We start from the raw sequence: 19153 nt of genomic DNA on the forward strand, positions 1-19153 counted from the left end.
CACAAATATGGTCTCAGAGTAGATACAAAGGTAGCAGCTGCTGATGGGACACTATTAACAGCTTAAAACCAGAAATGCCTTGGCTTGGTAGGTGTACTTTCTTCAGATGCAAGCAACCTAGGATGCCTTTGGCGTTTGCATTGTGATTGGTGCAGCACCCCCCCTCCCCTCGACCCTGCCCCCGAGGCTTCAGAGGCCCTGTGGCAGTTCCCTACAGTGTGGACACCCCACAGCACTCTGCAGATGCTAGCTGCACCCTGCTCCAAGTGTCCAAAGAGTAGAACTGTACTGCAATATTGCCCTCACTGGTTCTTTCTGTGAAGAAAGAGCCAGGAAACAGCTGTGGCATGCTCTGAGATGGCTGGGACAGACAGCAAGAGTTTCAGAAAAGATGAAGAAAAAAGAAGGTGATGTCAGCAAAAGCATAATGAAAAGATAAGAAAGGGCAGAAAAGCACTCATGAAAAAGGAATATACACAGGCAAAGGAATAGAAGCATAATTGTTTTTACAGTTTGGTTGTACAGAAGTAAGCTGTGAACTTGCCATAGAATCTCATATAGAAAGAAGAGGAAACTGTACTTAGGTTTTGCTCTTTAGAGTGGACAGCTGAGGACGCTGGCTTGAGCAAGCTGGCTACCCCGAGGTGGCTGGAAGGCATGATGACAATCTCTGACAGTGTGTACCTGCATCCATTCACCCACCCCCATGACACGCCAGGTACTATCCAAAGTACATCTGGTGTCAGTCCTAACCCTGAGCTCACAGTCCCAGAAGGAAATGACATGTCCTAGTCCAGCGTGACAAGGGCTCAGAAGAGGTGAGTTCTGGTCTGCCTGGAGAACAGGAGAAGGCCCACTACTATCTCATCTGTTCTTCAATATGCCCATTGAGATTGGTGGGAAAACACTCACAGTTATGTTACAGTGGGAAAAACAGAAGCAAGGTATGGTTACGAGTTTTAAAAAGATTTCTAAAAGCCTCAGAGCTGAGAATAAAAGGTGTTGAAGTTTATGCCTTTTAAACTTATAATGCAAGCCAGTGGGATATATTCAAATGATCACTATACTTTCTTTTCAATTTTAGAATTTTAATAAGGGAATGTAGCGCTCTCTAATCTTCCAGAACAAAGACGGATTCAGAAACAAATGTTCATCTTCGACACCTTATTAACTTGCTTTAGTGAAAACCTGACATATTCCCAAAAGTTCAACAACTGGTTTTAGATGATCATGTTAGGGACAACTTTCTCTGCTGACCTATTTTGAAAACGTAATAGAAACAGCCTGAATTTTAAATGTACAGTATCTGTCTAATACTACTTTACTGATAATTTATATGGAATTAAGTCCATTATCAACAAAATCTCTGTACAATAGGGAAACATTTAATTATAAAGACGAACATATTAAAAATAAAAAGAAGCATATCTAGACTCATCTTCTTGGTGTGACCGTGTAAGGACCCATGTTCACGATATAAACAAATATTTCTTATGGAAGCAAGGTACACCCTCTTTCTGACTTTGCTTTTATTCAGTAAAACAGCTGGGAACTGTTAAAGACTGTCTCAAACACAAAATTTATTTACCTAACTCAATGGAACAGGTGAGGACACTTCCAGAATGTGAACCCATCAGAGATCAGACAACAGGTATGGAAAGACAGAGAGAAGGGTGGCCACATGGAGTGTAAGGATGTCATGGGGCCGCTTTAAGCCTCATGACAGCAAGACGAGAGAAGGACAAGGAACACAGAGAAAGGAGGTGGAGCAGCTGTCCCAGCTCTTATATAGACATGCTGGAGGCGAAGCAGAATGGCTGGAGGGTGAGCTGTGGGCCATGCATGGAAAGACTGGCAAGGGTAGTATGCAGCGATTAGTCTAGTTTACGCTAATGTCATTGCTCAACCCTCCCAGATGGGCCAAGCAAGCCTGCCAGTCACCTTCTCTCCATGACATGGAGTCCGTGCCCCTGTGGGTCTGTATGTGCTGGTGGTTTATTCCAACAGCACCTCCTGCCCTGACCTGAAACACCTCCCTCTCTTTTTCTAAACTGGAAATCTTCCTAAAGCCCTACTCTAAAACTCTCCTTCAAGAGGAAGCCTGTTCCTGTTCCTTTGCCTGATGTTTCCTCAGACTGAAGCATGGTTTGTCCTTGCTTACTGTTGCCCAAGTGCATGTTAACGGTGTTGTTTGAGCGTACATTATAAAGCCCTAAAATGACACTGAGCTAGGGTCTTTCTTTTCTCTCCTCTATGTGATTAATAATGTGCTCTCCAAACAACAGAAAACACTGTGATCCAGCAACTGTTCAAAGCGATTAAGTGTTCTCTGCCAAAGAACACCCTACAGTCCAAGAGCCCCACAGCCTCCAGAATTGATTTTAGCCCAGTGAGACTTCCGACCTCCGGAATTGTAAGACAATATATTTGTGTTGTTTTAAGCCACTAAGTTTGTGGTAATTTGTTATAGGAGCCATAGAAAATCAACACAGATTTTAGACTATAAAAGTAACATCCAGCTGGCACTAGGAAAAAAAGACAGGTTTGTGCAGGAAAATTTCTGAGGGGAGAGTAAATGGCTGGTCGGCAGATAAATATGGAAACAGATGATGGCCAATGTCTTCTCCTTGGTGCCTGCTCTCTAGCCTGTTGGGGTTACTTAAATTCTAGGGGCAGCCATAGAACTTGCTGGGTCTCAGGACCTGTCACAGCCTCTAGGAACACACAGCAGAGTTTACGAGGAGTGAGAAGACAGGTTACCAACTCAACACATCTCTACTTCCCACCATGACCATCATTTCTACCTCTGGATTAAGAAGTGCGGTGCTGGTAGTAATAAGAAGCAAATAACTTTTTCTGCATGAAGTTGTATAGGTATAAAACAAAATGAATACTTAAATAAAAGAAAATCTCAGGAGTTAAAAAGCCGAAAGCTTCCTTTCAGAAGATGTCTTTTGATAACTAATGATTTCACAGGAGATCACGATGACGATAATAATAATTAATGATGATGACAGTAATAAAAAGGATAATATGTAGGACAGAGTACCTTATACTTATATAAACTCTTTCCTCTTTAAGAATTTTAAAATGCTTTGTAACTCGACTTTGAGGACGTATCAATTTGAAATTGGGTCTCTGCTTGCCTCTGAAACTCAGTTTTGCCTGGATTGACATGTAATAATTCTATCTGTGAATGGAAACTCTTGGGTATTAGTCCTTTGAATCTTTAAGGAGCCTTGAAGGGAAGAAATCTAGGGTGGGGGACACTCTAGCCTGGTCTTATGGCTCTTGAATACACACAATTAGTTTGTGAATTCTTAACTCACTTTCTCAAAATATGTTTCTGAGTCTTGCTTCCCTGAAATGAGAGCTTGACTGGCTTTGTGACAAACTTCCTGTGCACGTTCTTCTTGAAATGCTCTCCTTTGGTGATCTTACCTCAGGGCTTCAACTCTCACCTCTTGCATATACAGTCCTAGATCCTCTCTCCTGTACATGAGGCCTCCAGCTCCCACTACCTACTTGATATTGCTACACAGATGTCTCCAAGGCATTTCCAGTGTAACAGAACTCATCGCCACCCTCCCTCTACAAACTGAGTCCTCTTCCTGGATCTCTGATCACCTCCCCACTGCCCTTCACGTTCAGCCTCTGGTCCTGGGGTCACCCTCAGTTCCTGTCTCTCTTTCACATGCCACCATCCAATCTGGCCCCTAACCCTGTGGTCTCCAGTCCTGCAACGTTCTGGCACCTATCGCTGTTTTTCTCACTTCCACTGCCTGATTCAGTCTACCCTCATTACACCTCTTTGGAAGGCTCCAATTCCTCCTGCTCCTCTGCATTACTACAGGACAAGGACCTTATCTCAGCCATCTTTATATTTTGAACAGTGCCAGACTTTCATAGCAGATTTTCATGATGCAGTGCAGGCTTGACTTACCCAGGAAACTAGCAAGTTTTCCACAATGTTGCAAAATGTATATGCTGGATTTTGCTATTAAAGACAGTTCCTATTTTTGAATAGCATCTGGATGGAAATGAGTATTTGCAAGCCAAGCATGTTAAACCTGATTGTCCAGGAGCAAGATCAGAGCCACTGAGTTAGGAAGTAAGAACACCCACTTTGGATAAAATCACTTGGAGGTTATGACAAAAGCAGTCAGATAAGCTCTCAACTTTGTCAGGAGATGCAGCAGTGAATGAAGAAGCCAGTCAGGCATGTGCCAAGGGTGTGGGAAGTGAGGGAAGAGGAGGTATCTCCAGTGAGATAAAGGCAGCGAGGTGCTAAAGCACATACGCCTGGACTGAATTTTGGTAGGCCCAGAATCTGTGAGGGCCACAAAGCAACTGTTGCCAAGTGACCAATGTGCTAGGTAAAAAAAATCACATGGGTGTATGGGATAATTAACCTTATTGGAAGCATAAAGCAGAATAGGATGAAGGAAGGAAACCACAGATAATATCATCAATGAAATCTTCATGACAGAAATTTCTGAATGGCAGTTATTTTAGGAGATAAATGTGCTTGATAGAACAGAAAGATCGATGTTGATTTGTTAAAAACAAAACCAAACCCTAGGGAATAGGGGTTTTTAAAATTCCACAATGTAGTTCTCATTGGCTAGAGATGTGAAATAAAGAGGGGCTAGGTAACCATATCAGTGATGGATGAGTCTCCCATTAGTAATTCTATACTTCGGGTGACCTGCACCAGAGCTAGTTTAAATAGGAGCTGAGATCAACTACTAATTACTCTTCTTAGAGAAGGTAGCTGTAGTTGCTAAAACAAATTTCTAAGATGATGAAATACTTTGGGAATTATTGAGTAGAGGCCAACAGGTCAACACTAGGATTATAAATGAGGACCGTCATTACTGACGGTCAGCTGGACAGTTTTTCGGAAAAAAGGTACAGATTTTATAGGAATTCCCCATTGGTGCAAGTAATGAAAGCATCTACATTAAGGACACCAGATATTTTTAGAATAAATATTTAAAAAATATTTTGAATAGGGCAGATACAGTTACCCATATTGATAAAGATTTTTGAACCTTTAATGTCATCATTCTAATCTGGATCTAATCGTAAGAAAAGAACCTTCGAGGAAAAATCAGAGGAAGTACACAGTTACTATTCCATTAGGTATGAAATGCTCTCAAGGGAGACAGCCACCGAGGAAAGAACACAAACTTGAGGAGGAATGCTGTATGCCCTGGGGAGTTCCTATGGGATCCTTATGAAGTATGGAAACAGACAGTGAGATATTCAAGAATCAACTGGAAAGACTGAAACATAAAGCTCTTTGGGGTAAGTCCAAGGAAGGAGAAGGGCAGAAGGCCATGTGACTAAGGAAGGGTATGAAGAGTAGTGTGAGCAGCCTGAGAGGGAGGCTTAAAATATGCAGACAGTGATGTAAAGATATGAACTATTTATAAAATATGAGCAGTAAGAAGTTCAGAGAGTAATTAGAAAAGGGAAGCACCATGGCCAGGCCTCAGTGACAGCATTCCACTCCATTGCAGCCCTACAGCTATGATAACAGAGTGCCAGGGGCCAACACTGGAAGGGACCCTGCAATGACAGCAAGCAGTCCACCCTCTCAATTTATGGACCAGGAGCTCAGAAGGAACGTGGCGGATGTGTGCTCTCTTCATCCTCCTGCCCCAGCTCCCACCAGTCGGTGAAAGGAAAAAGAAAAACAGCAGCAGGGGGCTAGGATGAGAGCCTTGGAGGCTGGAGCTCTGAGGAAAGGACAGATGAACTGGCTTCTGACAGAGCTGAAGAGATGAATAGATAGAGCTCCAGGAGCTCATTTCCAGCTGAGGGTGGGGGTGGTGGTGGTGAGAAATCCGTGAGAAGAACTCCAGGACAAAGCGGTACCTCAGGACAAAGCGCAGTCTGGTGAGCGCACAAGCCTGGCTTTTCACCCCAGATCCACAGGGCCCAGCAGAGGGAAGATCCGTGTGGTGTTTACCCCCAGTCCTCTGGTGACAGATTGGACTTCTGAGGTCTGCATTATTCTAAACAGGGCTATGAGACAGAACAAGCAATGATGGACCATTTAATTTAACATCACTTACAGAAAAGTACTCGGAGCGATGGCGGGGAGGGGGGGTGGTGGTGGTGGGGAGTGATGTCTCGACAAGCTTAAGGCAACCGGATTAGAAACAGGCCACATGTTTTTATTGGGGGAAGGTATTGTTTTAACTAGCTTGTTGGGCTTTTTTTGAAGTTATTCCTTTCTCAGTTCTAGATTGTAACCCCTGATTTTTTAAACATCTATAAAGATTTAAGATATCTAAGTAAATAAAACAAAAATCAATAACAACTGAAAACATTAGAAATCTGATGTCAAGCAAAATCAGTGCTAAAGACAAATGGCATAGCAAGGAGAAAATTTAGTCCATGTTAGTAGAGTTTACGTCACGATAATTTTTCATGAAAATATTTGATTTTAATTCTGGTCTGTGACTGTGTCCCTCATCCCATTATCTACAGTGCTCCACAGGCAAAAGGACTTTTTTTTTTCCAGTAAAAACAACAACAACAACAAAAACTTAGCTTCTTGTTTTAGTAGATTGACCATCTGATGTGGTTAACAATTTGGCACATTAGGACAAATACTTCATTAATCTGCCCTTTTTTAATTTGCTAAGCTAAAAATTCCCAAATAAAAAGAAAGCATCTTTGTGGTTATTTTTAATTAAGAGCTCAATATTAAGTTTTTCAGATTTACCTATTTCCATACCACTGAATAGCTATCACAACCTTCACAAAGAGGATCAGGATAAAGCAAACATAAAAAAATCAAAGCACATATTCATGTCTGGTGCCTTGATTATACCTTGTCACCTACTTTTTACTTGTTAATCTGTACGAATTGCTAAAGATGCTGTTTTACTTTTCAAAAGGTACTAGATTCAAGTAACTGATACTTCCTCCACAAGGGAGGGACCAGGACTGTCTTGTTCATCACTAGTATTCTTGGGGCCTGGCATAGTGTGTGATAACATTTGGTAAGCGAACAAATAAATAAACAATAACAACAGCAACAATATTGGGTATTTACTGTGGGGACTCAAACACGCCCACAATCATAAAGACGGTGCAGGACAGGGCAATGTTTTTTTCTGTTATTCATAAGGTCATTATGAATTAGAGTCAGGGCTTTGAACTGGTTCATTCCAGCTGGAAACCCTCATGAGGGTTTGCATTTGGACTCCGGATATACTGAGTCAGAATCTACAGTATAACAAGATCCCCAGGTGATTCTTATGTATAATAAATTTTGAGACCCACTGTGGTTCTCAGAATTGATCCCTAACCTGCAGCATTAACACTGCCTGGGAACTTGTTAGAAATGCAAATTTGCAGCAGGGGTTCCAACCCAAACTAACCTGTTCTGAGCCTGGTCAGAGTTGACCTGTTCAGAGTAGACTTCACAGCAACTAACAACAACAGCTCATGCCAGGCACTGTACTAAGTGCTTTGTATACACTGATTCCATTAATTCTCCAACGATTCTTTGAAAGAAGTTCTATCAACCCCATTTTAACAAAGGCACTGAGAAGTTAAGTAACTTGCCTAAGGCCACACAGCTATTCCCTGACAGTTTTTCAATCAGGCAGCCTGGCCCTAGGGCCGACACTCTCAAGCTTAACACAATTTCTCTCCATAAATGAGTGAACGATGGAATGAATCTGCATGCAAATGTATGCACACATATACAACTGTACCCAAGACAAACTTTTAAGAGACATAGAATTCAAGTGTTAACATTTTGACGGTCAAATCTTGGGATTCAGGGCAATAGGAAATTTAAAGTCTAATTTCCATGATCAAGCTCTTCTCTTCCACAGTAGCAAAATTCCTAAACTTTCAAAGGAACTCAGGGATTAATAGGTATAAAACCAAAACATGTGGCTTAATTCAGCTCTAATTGAATGCTGGAGTCCTTAGCTCAGAACTTTTCATGTTGGCTTTTCAAGACTTTTCATGTTGGTTCAGAAGCAAGAGTCAAGGTTGATGGTGGCTAAATCAATGAGGGAAACAAGTGTCCACACAGGCTGACAGGTGACCTCTTTTAGCTAGTGCCTGTCTTTGCTGAGAGTCTTTCTTATGAGCAGTTGTGGTCTTTCTTACTCAGAAGACAACAGAAAGTTTTATATTCCTTTTAGTCTTGTTGCAGGATATTTGTGTTCTGAGACCTAGTATGTCCTCACTATGAAAACTACCAAAATATAACTACACGTTTTCTTTATGGTATTTTTTTCATGATCAGTCATTCTGGAACCATCTGACTCTACGAAGAACTAGTTTATGCTTTGGCTTACGAGTGTCTCTATGTACTGGAGACCTTGGGAGCCAGATGACTGGAGCTGATCAGGAAATAAACCTTCACAGACTCTTAGGAAGAATGAAAAAAGCCACTGCATGTAGAAGATGGACTTAGACAATGAGATTCGCACATGGAAGATTTAGACACGGAAGAAGTCCTTGTCTAACCTCCTTTGAGGGCCGATCAACCTCAGAGAAGCCAGTGGTTTCCAGGACTCCTGCAGAATGAGTTTCTAGGTGCCGCTGGTTATGGCTGTTTCGTACCTAGGTCAAAGCTCCTTTCAAAGCAGGCTTCAGTTCCAGCCACCTTTCCATAGCAAGAATGTTATCACCCCAGAGTCCTTTCAGTATAAAGCTATGAAGTTGGTTAAAGTTTAGGAAAATTTGTTCTAAGAGATGAGGTTAAAAGTTTATTCTCAGTATACAAGAAAAGCTTGCCTGGTGGAAGAGTAAACTGAAGTGGAGTGAAGAAAAGTAAGGCAGTCTAGAGGCTTAGGAGACGCCCTGGTGGGGCAGTGGTTAAGAGCTTAGCTGCTCCTTGGAAAACCTATGGGGCAGTTCTACTCTCCTGTAGGGTCGCTATGAGTCAGATTCGACTCCATGGCAACGGGCTTGGGTTTTTTCAGTTTAGAGGTTTAGGAAGATGAAACGCAGGTCAAAAAAAAAAAAAAAAAAAAAAACCAAGCAGCAGCAATGGGAACCCAGGGAGAGAGTCAGGTTGGTGGAAGATAAACCAGGCACAAGAGTCAGGGCGGTACTCTTGGGTTCTAACAATGTTTGTGTGGACAGATTTGTAGGTGTGACAGTAACATGTGAATGAACAAAAACATTGGGAGGGAGGCAGTGGCCATGGCAGGAAAGAAAGCCAATATGGACTTCAAGAACAGTCTCTTCAGTCTAAAAGTACTTTCCTGTTCAGCAAGTTCTTGTTTTCTGTGCCTTTATCAATCCCATATCTTGCTTAAGAATGACAGACAAGTTATTCTTAATGACTTCCCAGCTTTCGAAACTGTCAGCAAGAGAGAGAGAGAGCACCATGTTTGATTGTTGTAGGCACTGGGATTTCTACTGGCTCACTAAGTTTTCCATTTTGAGATGACCACTTTTATTTGTGAGCACAGAAACACATTTGCCCTACATGAGTGGCATACCTAGTGATCTGTGCAATGTTCCAGAAAAGCAACACCTCCTTACAACAGGGAAACCAAGGCCAGTGGGCTGGGGGCTGTGCAGCAGGCAGCCCTTGCTGCATCAGCAGGAGTGGGCCTGATATCTCCCTCCCAGGGCAGAGCAAACCTCCCCTGGCACACCACTCCCCAGGAGCACAGGGAACAATGGTTCACTGTTGTCAAAGACATGGGCCACTCCCTTGGCCAGAGCAATGCACTGATTACACCCCTGTCTCTCAAGCACTGCTTGTTTCCTTTCCTCTTTACTTCCTCTCGTGTGTAAGAGTGCACTAAATAAAGTTTTTTTCTTTTGTCTGAAACAAGACATTTTATAGGATGGCTGGTGGTGCCTTACATTCAGCTTCTATCTCTTCTCATCAGGATTTTCCCAGTCTCTGAAAGGTTGTACTACAGACATGAACTTGTTCAAAACACAGGTAACAGCTGCAGAAAGATTCTATTTTCACAGGTTATCCATTTCATTGGATAACCATCACGTTTGCCCATTTTCCTCTGGGGTTGCTACTTTCTAGTATCCTCAGGTATACTTAGCATATTGAATTTTGTCACCGTTAGTGAGAATAGACCACATTACAGCTATACCACCAAGCTAAAATTTTTTATAAATTTAGGAAAGCAGGATGTTACGTTCTAATAGAGACCACTTCTTAACACAGGAATTCAAGTCAGAGTCAACTCGATGGCAACAGGTTCTGGTTTGGGTTGTTGTAAACTACCATACTACAAAAAAAAAAAAAGAAGAAAAAAAGCACCTATCCTCAAAGAGTTCACAGTTGATAGAAATAATATAAATATTATATAACAATATAATAATTTATAGTAGGTGTTATAATAGAATTACATATAGCATACAAGTAGATACCAAGGAAGGAGTAGAGATTTCAGTGTAGGGGGTGGTATATTGATCAGGAAAGGCTTCAGAGGCAGGTGGCACCAGAGCTGAGTCTTAAAAAATGAATAGGTGGTACCAGGCCCGTGGGGCAAGGGGAGGTGTGGCGTAGAAGGGCATTGCACACAGATATTACTAGCGTGCAATATATTTGGTGATGTATTTGGCAGATGGCTACAGCTTAGGTGTGAGTGTGTGAGCTGGAGCGGTGAACAGGCCTGCCAAATCATGGAGACCCTGCAGGTCACAGAGGACCCTGTGAGACACATCAAAACACGAGACCAAGGGATCTTAAAAGCCTGTGAATAGCCACCTACGATACTCCACCAGTCTCGGCCCTTCGGGAGCAAGGAAGAATGAAGAAAACTAAAGATACCAGGGAAAGATTAGTCCAAGGAACTAATGGGCCATATCTACCACGGCCTCCATCAGACTGAGTCCAGTACAACTAGATGGTGCCCAGCTACCACCACTGACTGCTCTGACAGGGTTCACAATAGAGGGTCCTGGACAGAGTTGGAGAAAAATGAAGAACAAAATTCTAACTCGAAAAGAAAGACCAGACTTGCTGTCCTGACAGAGACAGAAGAAACCCTGACAGTATGGCCCTCAGACACCCTTTCAGCTCAGTAATGAAGTTACTCCTGAGGTTCACCCTTCAGGCAAAGATTGGACAGGCCCATAAAACAAAATGACACTAAAGGGACACAACAGCCCTGGGGCAGGGACGGGAAGGCAGGAGGAGGCAGGAAAGCTGGTAATAGGGAACCTAAGGTTGAGAAGGAAGAGTGTTGACATGTCATGAGGTGGTTAACCAATGTCATAAAACAATATGCATACTGTTTAATGAGAAACTAGTTTGTTCTGTAAACCTTCATCTAAACTACAGTAAAAACAAAACAAAAACTCCAATGAAGCTAAAACAAAACAAAAAAACAAGAGACCAACATGATGAGGTCTGCCTTTGACCTGAGTCTCTCATTCTGAAATCAAGTATTTCCTTGGGTGTATTTTACTTGTTTTCCTTTATAGAGCAATGGCTTTTATGGTGAGAATAATACCCCAATTCAATTCACTGTGTCCTAGTATGGGAAATGCCTGCTGAAGGATGCCGTGAGCCTAATGGGAGCTCTGAGGGCTGGCAGCAGGCATTCAAAGGCCATCTTGAAGCCAGTCAGCTGATGCAGCAGGCCCTGGCCCATGACAGGTGATGTGGTAGGGGTCTGCTTACCACTTCGGTGGGTCTGTAGTACTTGAGATCTACGGTGACGTGGATCTTGCCGGTCTCTTTACATCTGCCCACTTCATTTTCATTCTTTCCTTCCCACCTGTGAAAAAGATAAACAATCAGCTCCTAATTGCTCAGATGCATTAGCCTTCTCCCCGCAGGAGCCAGGAAGGTGCCACCCATAGGAGCATGGGCTGCCTGTGAGCCAGGGCAGAGCAGCAGGGACTCCCAAGCACCCCTCTATCTGCTTTGAAAGGGTAGGTTTTTCTTTTGAAGAAAACTCTGATGAGTTCAGAAATGAGACTTTAGAAATGAACATGCACAGATTAGGCTTGCCAGAAAAAGGGATGGAACAATTTTCAGGGATTTCAAGGATTTTGCACCTCTTTATACTATTCTTGATGAAGTCAATTATTATGAATTAATGTCTTTCGTCCCCTTCTTTTATTTTTTCTCTTCCTTTTGTAGTTTTAGGGATATTTAGTGTCAGTTCAGTGTATCCCATTTTGAAGTAAGTTTAACACCCTCATTAACCATTCAATTCATCCCTGTATTACATTTAAGTTACCTCTCTACCCTAGAGAGCTGTGGGCTCATTACTAACTCTCAGATGGTTAAACCTTCCAAATGTGCAGAACTAATTGGTTCTTTCGTTCTGAGGGAGAACATCAGCACAGTCTACTGTCAGCTCTTCTGCCCTGGCCACAGTGTTATTTGGACTTGAGTTCCCTCCCCTAAACGGCCATTCTCTACAACAGAGAGGTTCCTCCCCCACGACCTCCTCAGGCCACGCTGAGCTCCACATGGGGAGAGCTCAAGGGCTTCTAGGCCAGCTCCTTGCTAAGGCTGCGCTTGACCTATCTGAGGCTCTTGTTTTGTACAAGTGAAGCCACCGGCTGAATGCTGACCTCTGGATTTCTACGATCTAACATCCAAATGGCAGCAAATACGATATAACTTGGATTATTTATTTGTACAAGGGAAACCTTTCAGCAAAGAAAAAGTATGACTTACATTTGACTTCAATGCTTATCCTCAGAATATCTGCTTTACCAGTTGGAAAAAATCATATGTACACAGAAAAATTCTCTGTGTCCCATGGATCAGAGTCAGAATGGGGACAAATGAAAGAATAGAACCTTAGTTACTGGACTATGTGATTCACAGGTGTTTTGTTACGTATATATTTATCACAATAAAAACTTACCTATCTAATTCTGGAGTTGATTTTTTAAGGTGGAACCTTTTCTTTGGTTAGGCTCTCAGTAAATGAAAGGATATTTGCATTTCATAAGCATGTTTAAAAATTTTTTTTTCACATTTTTTTTTTTTTTAAAGAGGAACAAGTTCAGTAGATGCAATCACGACAATATCTCCAACTAATGCAAAAGGGTTAACAGAAATATTACTCACAATCTGGCTAACTGTTCTTTTCTTTTATAGCTAGGTATTTCATCTATGACAGCTCACACTGATGTATGAATACACGTTCTAATAACACTGTCCTTCATATTGGTAAATCTCCTCAGGTGTCAAACTTGAGAACTGGTGATTCTAATCTATTTACAATTATTATTTTTTTGAAATTTTACACACACACCCACACGCACGTTTAAATTAATAAGGTCGCAATAAAGACTTGAAGAGCCTTCCTGGTTGGGGAGGAGAGTATGAGGCAAAGCCATTTGTGTCTTTAGACCAGGGGTTGGCAAACTTTCTATAAAGGGGCAGAGAGTAAACATTTTAGGCTTTTGGACCACATATGGTCTCTGCTGCATATTCTTCCCCTTCTTTTTCTTTTTTATAACTCTTTAAATTCATCCTTCCCTCAAGGACAGTAGAAAAACAGGCTGTAGGTATATTTTGGCCCACAAGCCAGAGGTTGCCCACTCTGGCTTCAGCTGGTAAGGCTGATGATCTATCCTTGCCTCAACCATAGGAAGCATTTGATTCCTGTTTATGACAATGGATTGTATAGCTGGATTTGATGCTTCAGTGTGAATGTCCACTACTGAGGCTCTCTGATTGGTATGCTAGTCACACACTAACTTTGGGATTTGTAACACCAGTTGAAATGGGATAAGGCTGAAGGAAGGATAGTCTTCCTTTGAAGGGTTTATTAAGCACAATCTGAAAGTCAGACTTGTGTTTAACGCCACTTCAGCATCTACAGGTAGGAGTTCCCAGCACACAGGCCCTTCTTGCCCCTTCCTGACACTGTCTGCTAGACTTCCATCTTGCAAATGCTACAGTCAAAACAGTGTCAGAAGGCATGGCACTGCCCCCCACAATGAACACAGAAAAATCAGCTGCAACCAGGAAATGGCTCAAGGCAGAACTTAGTTGGCAAAACTTTTTACTTCCCACTAGGTCTGCATGAGGGAGTAAGGAAAAGTTTTGGCTAAGGGCCAAAAAACGTTCAATTACAACAATACATGAAACATTTGTATTAACATGTAAAAAGTAACAGCTAACTTGTCTTAACAAGTTATATTATGACTCTAAGCAGAGCTGCAATGTTAATGAAACGAAGGTGGTTTGACAGGGAGTAGAGAATTCAGCTAATTAACAGAAATTACTACCCATTAATTTTGATCAATGGCTCACTGAGCAGGGATTCTGTATAAGCCAATTTTAAAACAAATCATTGGCTCCTAATAAGCATTAAATAATAATAAAGATCACTGAAGAATAACAGATTTAAGAACAATAAAGTGAAATGAGGTGCTATTAAATCCCTTTAAGCAACAACAAAACAAAGTCAACTGCATCAGTCAAGTGTAGGGGACTATTAGAGTTAAAGGGAGGGAGATGCACAACTTGCAGGCTGGAATATCACAAAGGCTCTGAGGAATTATTTTTTAAGAAAGGCTATTTCTTTGGGACTTGGGTATGGAAGAGGGAGGCTGCCAGTGGCTCAATTGCAGCGATAAGATAATGCTGCCCTGGAAGAACTACAGTTTCTGGAGAACCACGTGGTTTGCACATACACACGTTTACTGTTGCTCCCTCCCTACACCTCTGACAGTAAATGGGCTTTTTAGAAAAGGCATAAACCCACAATGGCTAAAAGAACAGGAAAGAGGTCTGAGAACTCAAACTCTGGAAGCTGACAAGCAGTTGATGAGTGCTAAAGGACTCAGCAGAAGCCCAAGGAAGCAGACATGTAAGCCAGCAGTAGAGAGAACTAGGCATGACCCCAATTTGTACCTGCAGAAGCCCCCCAGTGCTCAGGCAACAGTGGCACAGGCTGCTCTTCACGACTGGCAGGAGACAGGGGTGCCTGCAAGTCTCGCTCAGAAGCAGCATGACGCCCAATTCCCTCCCTGACTCCATATCACTTGGCAACTGCCTCACCCTTACTGGGGCAAAAGATGAGGGGCTTATTTTCTGGACAGGGCAGAACAGAAGGTAGCTGGACTGAAGGTTGCCAGCCCAGTGAAAGGTGACCATGCTGAAAACAGAATTACGTGAATACACACAGTGAATACTGACCCTTCAGTCCCACCCCCTCAGCCCAACCCAGAGTGCAGCTGGCCTGTCTCCTTCCAGTGGGGAGATTGGGAGCATATTCTCCACCCAGATAGCCCTAGAGTGACACAGTCAACAAAATCTGACTATGTTCTAGAAACTTCCAATTAGATTTTTTTGCCACCACTTTTAAACATGAGCAGAAAACCAAGGATTACCAGACAGATATGAGAAAAATTTTTACAGGAAAGATAAAAATTAAAACAAAAAAATCCAAAAAAGCAACTAGGAATAAACAGAACAAGCAGGGGAAGAGAACTTAAAAACAAATAAAACAAAAAAACAAAATAAAACAAAAAAAACCCCACACATACACCACCATTTATATCCTCAGAGATACAGGAAGGGTATCTAAAGAAACAAGAACAGGATACAATATGGAAAATGACAACTTGGAAAACATGGAATTTTAGAAACTGAATTAAAAAATCAGAAATTAAATATCCAAGAGAAGATTTAGAAGATAAAGTTGAGGGAGGAAATCTCCCAGAATGTAGAAAAGAAAGATGTAGATATGAAAAAGCAGAAGAACGAAGATCGGAAAATTAGAAGACTGCCCCAGGAGGTCAGTATACTGGAATTTCCATGAGGAGAGGTAAGAAAAAATGAAGCAGAGCAAATAATTACGTTGAGATAAATCAGGAAAATTTATCAGAGTAGAAGAACATGCATTTCTAGACCCAAGGACCCTCAGAGTACCCAAAATAATAGATAAGACTGGATCCACCTCACATGAAGCTTCAGGACACCAAGACAAAGAGACAACCTGACAGACTTCCAGAGAGAACAGGAAGGAGATTAGGAGTCAGAGATAGCAGCTCTTGGTTTCTCTCAGTAACACCGCAAGCTAGCAGGCAATAAGTAATGTCTTTAAGATTCTGAAGGAAAAATAACACGAATAAGAAGGGAGATGGGTGGTATCAGAATAGACTCAACCGAAACAAAAAGGATCGTAACAGAACACTATGAAAAATTGTTCTCCAACAAATTCAACACCCTAGAGGAAATGGACAAATTTCTAGAACACACTACCTATCTAAACTAACACAAACTGAGATATAAAAACTAAGTAGATTCATAACAAAAGAAGAGATTGAAGAAGTAATTTAAAAAACTCCCAACAACAACAACAAAAGCTCTGGCCTGGAAGGCTTCACTGGAGAATTCCACAAAACTTTCAGAGAAAAGCTCACACCAATACAACTTGAACAATTTCAGAGCATAGAAAAGGATGGAATACTCCCAAATTCATTCTATGAAGCCAACGTAACCCTGATACCAAAGCCATGCAAAGACACCACAAAACAAAAACAAAAACAAAAAACTATAGACCAGTATCCCTCATGAACCTAGATGCAAAAATTTTCAACAAAATTCTAGCCATTAGAATTCAACAGCATATTCAAAAAAATAATACATTATGACCAAGCGGGATTCATACCAGGTATGCAGGGATGGTTCAACATTAGAAAATCAATCAATACAATCCACCATATAAGAAAAATAAAGGAAAAGAATCACACAATCATATCAATTGACCCAAAAAGGGCATGTGACAAAGTCCAACACTCATTCTTCTTTTTTTTTTTTTTAATTGAACTTTAGATGAAGGTTTACAGAACAAACTTGTTTCTTATCAAACAGTTAGTACACACATTGTTGTATGACATTGGTTAACAACCCCACCACATGTCAACACTCTCCCTTCTCAACTCTGGGTTCCCTATTGCCAGCTGTCCTGTTCGCTCCTACCTTCTAGTCCCTGCCCCAGTGTTGGTGTGCCCCTTAATCTTCTTTTGTTCCATGGGCCTGTTCAATTTTTTGCTGAAGGGTGAGCTTCAGGAGTGGCTGCAATGCTGAGCTGAAAGGGTGTCTGGGGGCCATACCTTCAGGGTTTCTCCAGGCTCTGTAAGGACAGCAAGTCTGGTCTTTCATTCTTCTCCAGCTCTGTCTGGGGCCCTCTATTGTGATCCCTGTCAGAGCAGTCAGTGGTGGTAGCTGGGCACCATCTCGTTGTACTGGACTCAGTCTGGTGGAGGCCATGGTAGATGGGGTCCATTAGTCCTTTGGACTAATCCTTCTCATGTCTTTAGTTTTCTTCATTCTTCCTTGCTCCTGAAGGGGTGAGACCAGGGGATTATCCTAGACGGCTGCTCACAGGCTTTTAAGACCCTGGACACTATTTACCAAAGTCGAATGTTGAACATATTCTTTACAAACTCTATCTGCCAATTGAGCTAGATGTTCCCGGAGACCATGGTCTCCACAGCTCTCAGGCCAGCAATTAGGTCCCTCAGGGAGTTTGGATGTGTCTATGGAACCACCACAGGCTTGCCTTGTACAGCTTGTGCTGGCTTCCCCAGTGTTGTGTACTGTCTTACCCTTCACCAAAGTTACCACTTATCTATTGTCTATTAAGTTTTTTTCCATCCCCACTCCTCCCCTCCCTCATAACCATCAAAGATTGTTTCTTTTTGCATGTAAACCTTTTCATGAGTTTTTACACTAGTGGTCTCATATAATATTTGTCCTTTTGTGACTGACTTATTTCACTCAACACAATGTTCTCCAGATGAACCCATGTTATGAGATGCTTCACAGATTCATCCTTTTTCTTTAGCGTTGCGTTGAGTGTATGTGCCGCAGTTTGTTTATCCATTCCTCTATTGATTGGCATGTAGGTTGTTTCCATCTTTTTGCTATTGTGAAAAATGCTGCAAGGAACATGGGTATACATATATCTATTTGTGTGATGACTCCCTTATTTCTCTAGGATATATTGCTGGATCAAATGGTATTTCTATTTCTAGCTTTCTAAGGAAGTGCCATTTCGTTTCCCAAAAAAGTTGTATCATTTTGCATTCCCCCAAGCAGTGCATAAGAGTTCCAATCTCCCCACATCCTCTGCAACATCTGTTATTTTCTGTTTTTATTGATTCGTGCCATAATGCTTGGGTGAGATGGTATCTCATTGTGGTTTTGATGTGCATTTCACTGATGGCTAGACATGGCGAGCATTTCCTCATGTATCTGTTGGCCGCTTGAATGTCTTCTTTGGTGAAGTGTCTGTTCATTTCCTTTGCCATTTCAAATTGGATTATTTGTCTTTTTGTTGTCAAGGTGTTGGATTTTCTTATAGATTTTAGGATTAGAGCTTTGTCTGACTGGTAATAGCCAATTTTTTTTCCCCAGTCTGAAGGTTCTCTTTTAAAACTGTTTTGGTGAAGTCTTCTGATGAGCATAAATGTTTAATTTTTAGAGGATTCCAGTTATCTACCTCATCCTCTGGAGCTTGTGTGTTGTTGGTTGTGATTTGTACCCTGTTAAAGCATGTATTAGGGCCTCTAGCATTGATCCTATTTTTTCTTCTATGAACTTCATGGTTTTTGGCTTTATATTTAGGTCTTTGATCCACTTTCAGTTAGTTATTGTATATGGTGTGAGGTATGGGTCCTGTTTCATTTTTTTTTTGCAGATGGACATCCAGTTTTGCCAGCACCATTTGTTAAAAAGACTGACTTTTCCCATTTGATGAACTTTGGGCCCTTGTCAAAGATCAGGTGACCACAGGTGGATGGATTTACATCTGGGTTCTCGATTCTGTTACACTGGTCAATGTATCTGTCATTGTACCAGTACTAGTCTGTTTTGACTACCGTAGGTGTATAGTAGGTTCTGAGGTCAGGTAGTGTGAGTCCTCCTACTTTATCCTTCTTCCTCAATAGTGCTTTACTTATCTGGGGCTTCTTCCCTTTCCATATAACTTTAATGATAAGTTTTTCCAACTCCTTAAAGAATGTTGTTGGTATTTGGAGCGGTATTGCCTTGTATTTGTAAATCGCTTTGGGTAGAATTGTCATTTTCACAATGTTGAGTCTACCTATCCATGAGCATGGTATGTTTTTCCATTTATGTAGATCTCTTTTGATCTCTTGCAGTAGTGTTTTGTAGTTTTCTTTGTAGAGGTCTATTTCA

General features: G+C 41.6%; 1 protein-coding gene across 6 annotated transcripts in view; it reads right to left on the reverse strand.

The window, feature by feature from the left end:
• The window catches only part of GMDS (GDP-mannose 4,6-dehydratase), a 783240-nt gene that overhangs the window by 142704 nt on the left and 621383 nt on the right, over nucleotides 1-19153 (reverse strand). For all 6 annotated transcript variants that reach the window (XR_007517120.1, XM_049882356.1, XM_049882384.1 and 3 more), the window contains one exon: nucleotides 11651-11747. Coding sequence is in view for 5 of the 6 variants with exons in the window: in XM_049882356.1 (XP_049738313.1) it covers nucleotides 11651-11747 (97 nt within the window). In the remaining variant the exon portion in view is untranslated. The remainder of the gene's footprint in view (nucleotides 1-11650; nucleotides 11748-19153) is intronic.

Source organism: Elephas maximus, chromosome 1 (genome assembly GCF_024166365.1).
Source record: "Elephas maximus indicus isolate mEleMax1 chromosome 1, mEleMax1 primary haplotype, whole genome shotgun sequence".
Lineage (NCBI taxonomy): Eukaryota > Metazoa > Chordata > Mammalia > Proboscidea > Elephantidae > Elephas > Elephas maximus.